Source organism: Gallus gallus, chromosome 3 (genome assembly GCF_016699485.2).
Source record: "Gallus gallus isolate bGalGal1 chromosome 3, bGalGal1.mat.broiler.GRCg7b, whole genome shotgun sequence".
Lineage (NCBI taxonomy): Eukaryota > Metazoa > Chordata > Aves > Galliformes > Phasianidae > Gallus > Gallus gallus.
In genome coordinates this window covers 8832138-8841264 of record NC_052534.1, presented here as the reverse complement: position 1 = coordinate 8841264, position 9127 = coordinate 8832138, and the positions used below count along the sequence as shown (strand labels likewise).

General features: G+C 46.1%; 1 protein-coding gene across 2 annotated transcripts; it reads right to left on the bottom strand.

Annotated features, from left to right (window-relative positions):
* Positions 1-2711: 2711 nt before the first annotated feature.
* EPCAM (epithelial cell adhesion molecule) lies at positions 2712-7886 on the bottom strand. 2 transcript variants are annotated; one of them, NM_001012564.2, is made up of 9 exons: positions 7694-7886; positions 7248-7352; positions 6495-6735; positions 6152-6217; positions 4988-5051; positions 4499-4600; positions 4149-4343; positions 3726-3767; positions 2712-3235 (listed from the first exon to the last, which is right to left on the bottom strand). In NM_001012564.2, exons 1-9 carry the CDS (start codon positions 7755-7757, stop codon positions 3194-3196), a joined length of 921 nt encoding a protein of 306 aa, NP_001012582.2. In that variant the 5' UTR covers positions 7758-7886; the 3' UTR covers positions 2712-3193. The 2 variants fall into 2 exon arrangements, with proteins under 2 accessions (NP_001012582.2, XP_046794681.1); XM_046938725.1 differs by lacking the exon at positions 7694-7886 and having other exon boundaries at positions 7248-7629.
* Positions 7887-9127: the final 1241 nt, after the last annotated feature.

Genomic DNA, 9127 nt, shown 5'->3' with positions numbered 1-9127 from the left:
GCCCCGGCGTCGCCAGCCAATCACCGCGCGGCTGGCGCGGTGCGTCACGGCCGCCCGCCCCCCGCGCGCGGAGTGAGGCGGCGCTGAGGGGACGGCGGTCTCACAGCTCCTGGGGCGGGCTGGCGCGGCGCTTAGCGCGGCCTAGCGGGCACTCGGGGCTGCCCGTCTGTCCTCCCGTCCCGCCTGGTCTTCATCTGCTTATGATACAGATGACTGCTGCGTTTCGGTGAACGAGACTATCGGAGAGCCACTTTCGGTTATAAACGTGGTGGCATCGCTTCTGTTTGCCGCTCAATGCATTCCTGTTACGTACTGTCCAGAAAAGGCCTTCAAAGCCCTTCTGCCAATGCGCTCGAAAAAGGAACATGGCTGATTCTTGTCACGAAGAGGCCTCACGTAGGGTTAGAGCAGAACCTTTATGGCTTTTAATAGCCTTAAATCTTCCTGTTCGCTCCTCAAACGCCTTTCTGGAGGGGCAGTTGGATTCATTTTTACTACAAACAGGCGTACTTTCCCAGAGCTTATTTTAAACCACCGACTCTGATATCCCCGTCCACCAAAATCATTTGCCTCGGGCTGTGCTCGTGTAGAAAAATTAGGCCTTAATAACTATCATTGAAACGCATAGCCTTCTGCAGGGCATTCAGAGCACCGGGTAGCCTCACCCAGGGAGGTGTTAAAACCAAGTCTGACCGAAATAGATGGGATTACTTCTCTTTGTACTCACTGATAACTACAGATAAAGCAGATGAAAGCATAAGAAGTAAATAAGCATCCTTCTATAAACATTTGGAGGGGAGGTGGGCTCAAGGGACCTCATTACCACCTTCAGAAGAGAGAAATACCTGTTAAGGGTAATTGCTGCCTGTTAAAGTTTATTCTCACTCCAGGCTGGTTACACCTTCTCTTTCAGCAGTTTGCTCAAGGCAACTCGACTGACCTGCAATCTCCCTCTTACAGAATGCCACTGCCCAAACCTGCCGCTAACGTTCTTCGTGGTGAGCACAGTCCTTTCTGCTGCAACAGCTGCTCAACGTTTCACCGGATCGATCACCTTTCTGCTGAGCTGCTGCCATTTTATTTCCCTCTTCTGTCCCGTGCCCTGGCTGACCAGCACAGATCTGGGTACAGACCATCAACCTGTTAGGAGCTGTGGTTGCTTCGTCATGCTGTTGCTTGCAGAACGCTTCTTTGGCATCCCAGGATAGATGGGAATGAGAAGGTGAGTGTAACTGTTAAACACGCAGTGGATAGGAAACGGATGCTAATCTCAACCTTCACTAACTTAGTGTCCTTCTTATGCATAACTAGCATACATAGAAAAATTTTGTTTTCAATTAAGGAGATGGATGCTCCTTAACCACTCAGAAGAAAAAGAAAGGCTGTTTTACCAACAGTTAATTAGTATTCAAATATAATCAGTATATATCAATCTATCACCAGTAAATTTTGTGAGTGGTGCACGTGTGCGCACACAGTGCAACAAACTAACATTAACTCAGTAATATAGACAGCCTTACTGAAAAGCCAACCATCATTTAACAGCATATAGAATTACATGAGATTTAACATAGCTCAGCAGCGTAACTGCACACCTAGGCAGAAAGGGTATAGAGGACAGTCTCGCTGCCAACACAAGAGTTGTCAGCGACAAGCACAAATGAAAGGCTGCAAGATACTCCAGCAAATTCCCTACAGCAGGATTTTTGCTCAACAGAGCAACTGACACCAGTGCCTGCACTTACCCAGATTTGGTACGCAGACACCTAAGTTCATAGCACAAGTCAGAAGAGCCAAAGGAGCAGATGCTGCTAGTAACAAGCCCAAGTGTCAACATCCAGCACCATAACTTAACCTTATGATAGCTAACGTGTTATTTAAAAGCAGAAGGTATGCTGGTGACCTATGACATCATAAGTAGGGTCAACACAACCCAGCAACTTTCCTATTTTGGGGACACATAGGGTATGTACCTCATTTATGAGCGCAGCACACAGGTAGCAGTCTCACACTAGCTTAGCATACTTTTCCTGTTTTAGGGAGGGGGAGTCAAAACAAACTACATTAGTAATCAGATTTGTCATTCAGTTCCTTATCTTGTATCTCATTATTTCTTTGGCAACAGGAGTTACAGCATCTCCTGTATAATTCAGATGCTGGATGGACTACACACATTTACCTGATAGCTAGTATACATTATATGCATTACTGACTGCCAAAACAAGCTTCTTCACACTATGCTCCATATAGTTTGCTAAGTTCGGTCACCCTCAGTGACAGTAAACAGTAATAAAAGCAAAAACAGTTTAACTGTGCAGCAACTTCACAATGGCTCTTCTACCCACTCCCAAACCTACCAGTGGTTAAGCGTTGTTTTGTAATAAATACTTGGTAGCAATTTGAAGTAGTCTATATGTTCCTGAAACTGCTCTTTTTACAGCACGTTTATTTTTTCTTCTTATACAAACAATCCATATTACCATTTTACTCTTGTTAGGCATTAAGAGTTGAAAATAAAGCATAAATTTCAGTATTAAGGGAAAAAATATATATATATAAATCAAGCTACTAAGAGAGTAGATAGCCAATACAAACTTATTTGTATTTCTAGAGTATCTTTACCTATGCTATGACTGCTTGAAGTACTAAACTACTGAAGTTGGCAGATTGATAGTTTACAGATCACCATTCCAACATGAAAGAAGGAGAAGCCCGTTTCAAAGTTTTATTGTTTTGTCATAAAAAAAAGTTACAGGTAGTTCAAATATGTACAAATTGCCATAAAAACAAAGCCATGTTCCATTATACACGAGCCAAATAGTCATTGTGACATGGCTGTGAAAATCATCATTTTTTTAAAAAAAACCTCCCACAGGACTAAAAGAACTATTTAAACATTTATGCCTAGTTAGCAGCAGTTGTCAGCACATCTCATTACAAAAATCAGGGAGTGATAGTTGGACTAGAGTAAAAATGGGGCATTTAACTCGCAACAAATAACAAAAGAAGTATCATGGTTGCCGGTCTAGGCTTCGTTTTTGTCTAGGCTTTGTTTTGGTGTAGGCTTTAACAATCATTAAGCAAGCACAACTGACTCCCCTTCAGAAAGAATCTTTCAAGAGTTAAGATCCATGCCTCCCGTGTTTCCATCATCTTCTTCTCTGAATCACACTCTGTCTTCAGCTGATTTCAGTTATGCGTTCAGTCCTCTATGCATTTCATTCATTTCTTTCATCTGGGGGTGAGTGGGTAAAGAGATAACACTGTCAGCTTCACTATTCAGTTACAGCATTTGGATTCCTATATAAATACTCAGCACTTGGAGCTGAAGCAACGTACAATAGCATCGTTCCATTCAGTAGGAACTGTAAGGCTCATGCAAATACCTCAAGCAACGACGTCGGTAATGAAACAGGACTAACAGTGCTTCCTGTGGATTGCACAGCCCTTGCTATAGATATGTAAAACGGTACTTGACTCCAGTACAGCCGCCCCCCCCAAATCCTAGGAAATGCAAATCGCCAATTGCCTCTGAAGCTACTGCAGAAAATACACGGTGGACTATAGAGATGAAAGCTTGGTTGCAGAATTTCAGTGCTTTCATGCTCTACTTGAAAATACCTGCAGCACCTCATGCAAGCTTTTAACCTACGCCAGAACTTTTGACTACATTTGGATTCTAGCCAACCTGCCCAATTTCCCCAGACACAACCAACAAAAATTACCTCTGCTTTCACGTACTTCCCTTTCCTCCTTCTTGAGAGAACCTATAAGGAAAGGACAGGTTAATAGTGAAGTTTGATTTTAAGTCTTGGTTTAGATGCAACTTTATCTGGTTGCAACTCTGAACCTGAAGCCATCCATTCCCTGTCCTCCCAGAGGTGAGGGAGGAGAGGCTGTCTCACTTGGCTACTTTAAACCAGCAGGCAAGACAAGTAACTTCCTCAACCTTATGTGCTTTTTCCAAAACCTCACTTTCCATACAACACCCTTTTGTCAAAACAGCGCATCTTTCCATCACTTCTCCCTCAAAAACAAAATAGTAAGAGTTCTAGTTTACAAAGGAAAACCTCCTATTGAGAGTCCCATTACCCTGGAGCATTATTTCCCAAATTTCACTGTTACCCTGGCAGCTTTTTAGAACTTACCAGACCAATAATTCCAGCAACTATTGCTAGTACTACGATAACAATGACAGCAATAACACCAGCAGTCAGGGATTTCATGGAAAACTCTGGTGGTACTTCATCAACATAGTAGACCATCATGTTGTCAAACTTCAGCTCTTCGTTATCGATATTCATGTTTAGCTTGTTGTTAAGAAAGATGGAGTCATCTTTTACCTAAGGACAGACAGCAAGAAGGCTTGCTAGTTCAGCTGGCAATAGACATCTAGGCATTGCAACAATTTATCTTGCATTAGCCAGCACACAGTAAGGCTACTGAACATAATGCAATACACATTTAGTCTTTGGAAGGCTTCACCCATGACACTTACATCTTTTTCAAAGTAGTAGGCCACATCAGTTATATCCACATCTCCAGGGGTTTTGTCTGAGGAATTTTGCTTCAAATCAATAGTAATAGTGGGGTTTTCATACTGAAAAAAAAAAAAATAACCCACACCATTGAAAAAGAGCTAATTTAGATCCAACCATTTAAATACACAGCAAAATATTACAAATGAAGATCGAATTCATGAGGTCACATTCTAAATCAAGTTTACGGTACTTCTCAAGCAAAGTTTTTATAGTACAACTCAAATTCCATGTTTTTGGTGAAAAATCATTCATATACAGGCTAAGCAGACAGACATGCAACTTTTCAATATTGAATTTCAGATACAGCTATTTACTGGTGCTCAGTAAAGCAATACTGTTTTATCGTAGACTTTCAAAATAACATGCTGTAGTACGTTCACGTTTTCAAAGTAAACAACATTCTTTTTTTGTTGTGAATATTTCACTAAAGGTTATGTGCCTCTTACCACAACACCACTTATATAGCGTCCATCCAACATGTAACGACTGGTAATTGTATCCTTAAGATATCTGCAAGGATATTAAAACCATAACCGTCATTAAAAGCAAAGGACAATTATACACAACTATTTTTCAGAAGTAGGGAAGACTAGTACATTTTTTTCCTCCTGCAGCGTGTCTATGGCAGGCTGACCTTAGCTGGCAGCTAAGCTCCAGCCCAGACTCACTTTCTCCCTACTAGAAGCATGGGAGAGAAGTCAAGGCAAGAAGAAAAACCTTTATGGGTCATGACAGTTTGTTAATGCAAAATGAAAAGGAGGAAGGAGAGGGAAAAAGAAAAATCCCCAGCCAGTCTCCAAGCAATTGCTACTTTGGAACCACTCCCAACCCTGATTTATTGCCAAGTATGACATTTTATGACCTGGGGTATCTCTGATCAAGTCAGCTGCCTCGGATGGGTCACCTCCAGCCTCCTGCCCGTCCCCAACCTACTCACCAGGGCAGCAGAGAGAGACAAAGACCTTGACACTATGTAAGCACTGTTCGGCAACAGCTCAAACACTGGTGCTTATCAATACTGTTTTGGTCACTTCTGCTTTGAAAAAAAAGTTAACTCCAACACAGCCAGACCCAGCACAACAGAGTTCTGTTAATACCCAAAAGTGAAGTTGCACTTCTGGAAAAATAAACTATTATTGTACTGGCAAAGAGCAGAAGACCTAACAGTTTTCAGAGTTCACAGGAGGAGGAGCTATGCAGTAGGATTTTTTCTCCCCAATAAGCAAAATAAATCTCACAGCTAGAAACTCACTTTTCTTGCCTTATGACCTTTGACAAAGAGGTAGGATTTTAAATCAGTATAGCTAGCCTGCTGTTTTGTCTCTTGCTACTTCTTAACAGTTCCTTCCACATCTTTGCCAGTTAAATGTTTTGAGTTTCTCCTTGTTACCTACCTTCTACTTCTTCCTATATCAGAAGCAGTTTCCAAGAGAAAATTAATTAACATTGCAAATCATGTTTTAAGGACTTTCATAAGCCACAACCAAGATGTCTCATAAACAAATGAGCTCACACGTTTGACAATGCTTTTAAGCACACAACTGTTTAGAAGTACATTAGATATCTGATAGTACATGCAGATTTGAAGGTCTTGCGAAAATATCACTTACCTTGTTAAAGACTCAGCGTTCAGAGGAGTTTTTCTCTCAGCATGCCTCATTTCAATGATGATCCACCTGCAGTAGGTGGTAAATACAGTTAATATTCTTAAAAGAAACGTATGTAACAGTGCACACTACTGTTTCTAATCCCACAAGAGGAAAAAAAAAACACAGTGAGGACAAAAATTAAACACCTTCCCCTCCTCCCTGTTGTTTCCAAAGAAAAAAGTGACAGGTACTTATTGCTCCATGTTCAGTCCTAGGGCGTTATTCATACCGACAAACCCCCATAAGGCTGATCCAAATACAGGAACGTTTTCAGGTTACAGCACACCCTGTTGAGAAGACTTACGTCGTCCTGACTAATTGATTGCATTTCAAGTCTGTGTCATGCTTGTCAGTTCTCCTAACACCAGCCGTGTTCACACACCAACAGGTGGTTCCATTGCACTGCTTTGCCTTGAAGAGACCATTATTTTCACATTCAGGATCGTAAAGACCATCGGTATCCTGAAGCGCATCTTTGGGTTTCTCACGGCGGCCCGATTTCGTGTTTGCCATTTCAGCTTTCATCAACAGGCACTTGGAAGTCACTAAAAATAACCAGAAAGTCACGTTACACAACAGCACACCACGAGTGTTCGGAACAAAGCTCTCAGGCTGGGAAAGCACAAGGTTACAACAGACGCGACGGCACCCGACGCCATTACAAGGAAGAGCAGGCGCCCAAGATGTAGGCGGTGAATAACATCAACACAGCGGGGGTATCTGAAAGCAAACGTCGACGAACTCTAGGCTACCTCAAACTAAGAGTAAGGTTCTGGTACAGAAGCTCTAGGTTTGAGGGAGAAGTTGGGATGAGTACTTAGAAGGAAGCCAAGAATCAGCCCTTGAGACACCGTTGCCATTAGGGATGAAGCGTTAAGGAGTATCCGTGCGAGTCACACAGTCAGAATCAGAAAGGCTCCATCGCCACTCGGTTGGCGTGGGAGGCCTGGGAGAGCCCTTCCTCCCCTCGCTCTGTTATCTGCCAGGAGCGCACTGCCCATTTTTACATCTCCCCTCGAGCGCAGCCGGGAGGTTCAGAGCAGCGGGCTTTACTCACAGATCTCGCAGTTGACGGACACGCTGGAGCCGATGGAGTTGCAGTGGCAGACGTTGTCGATCAGCCTGCAGTTGGTGACGCGCTTGTTCTTTGTGCAGGTGCACGCTGCAAGAGACGAGCGGCCATGAGCGCGGCTCTCCCGAGGGCGAGGCCGGAGGGGAAGGGCCGAGCAGCCGCCCCTCGGTCCCTGAAGCGCGACGGCTCTCTGCCCGAAGCACCGCTCCCCCCAGGACCCCTCCCGCCCATCGCCCGGCCGTTCGAGCCGGGCCGCCCCAAGGACAGGGCAGCAGCCGCAGCCCCCAGCAGGAGAGTAAAGCGCGGCCGCCGAGCGCCGCCGCCCCCCGGCCCGGCGGAGAGGGGGCGCCATTTTGTGGCGCTGCAGGGGTCTCTCCATAGGGACGGAGGGGGTCGCGGTGCGGGCGGACCGGAGGAACGCGGACACTCACAGTCCTGAGCGCAGGCAGCGGCGCAGAGCAGCAGCAGGAGCGCGGCCCCGCGGAGCAGCTCCATCGCTTCGCGGCGCGGAGGGGCCGGGGAAAGGCTGCCGGGGAAAGGCTTCCGAGGAGCGGGCTGGGGAGAGCGAGCGCTGCGTGCGCGGCGGGACCCGGTGTGAGCCGCCCGACAGGTCGGGCAGGTGGTGGTGCGCCGCGCCCTGCCGGCTCCGGTTACACCTGGGACGGGCGGGGGGCGGCGGCACCGCCTCTCGGACTGCGAGCGCTGTTAAACCGCCTCCTCCTCCCCCCGCACCTGGGCGAAACTAGAGAGAGCAGGGCGGGCCCGATCTCACCTACCTTCCCTTCTCCGGCCCAAATATAGCTTCTTCCGGCGGCCCGGCAGGGAAACGAGCCCGGATGGGTGGTGGGAGCGACCCGAGGCGCGGTCGGTGCTGAGGAAGAGGGGGTGAAACTGCGCGGCCCGGGGGCGTCGGAAGGGGACGGCCACCCCCGCCGGCGGGCAGAGAGAGTCACTGAGAGACAGCCCCGCACATCGCCACTGCGTCTGCCCTCATCTCATGGCCGACGTGCCCTGCCCTGTTGTCAGCGCTCAGGGGGTGTTCGGGGTCCCCTCTGTGGTCGTCCTCCCGCAGGCTGAGGAGTTGAGGATCAGTGTTGCTCAGATCCAATAAACTGTTCCATAAACACCGAAGCCCTTAACAGAGATCCTGATAATCCCTCAGGGAAAAAAAAAAAAAAAAAAGAAAAGAAAAGAAAACAAAGACCCAAACTATTCTAGTTTGGTCATAGAGCCCACTTTATTAAGGATCTTCTTCTTCTACACGTGTATTTCAAAGACAGTGTGGTAAACTCCGCTCTGGGTCACTCTGCTTTAGGCCTGCTCTGGAGGGGGCTGCCCTGGCACCAGGGTATGAGCTTTCCTCATCCAGAAAGTGCAGTCAGCATCTCAGAACACAAAATGGTGGGCAGTGTGAAAGTAGAGGAGGAAAGGCTGCTTTTAGAATTGCTTTCCAAACTGTGACAGTGATGCCAAAGCGTAAGACAAAAGGTAGGCAGGGAATACCGAAAGCGTTTTCTGATAGATGTGTTTTTTTTATAATGTATTAGTTTATTCGATTAAAAAACAAACAAGCACCTGGATCTTTCAGAAAGATATAGCAGTGTCCTGGAAACCAAGTGGTTTTAGTGAAAGAGAAAACCAGAATGACGTGCTGCATTTGTGAGAAATCAATGAAATTTCCAAAGACAGTCGAAACTTCCTCCTGCCCGTGTTTACATTGGCTGTACAATACAAACACGTTGCCACTCCTTTTTAGGTGCAGACCTCGGATAATGAAACTGTTTAGAACCTTTGTGTGTTCTGAAAAGTAAGCTATCTCTGTGATCGTGTCTCTGCACAGCTGTGTTTGTGCTGCACCCTGGGTT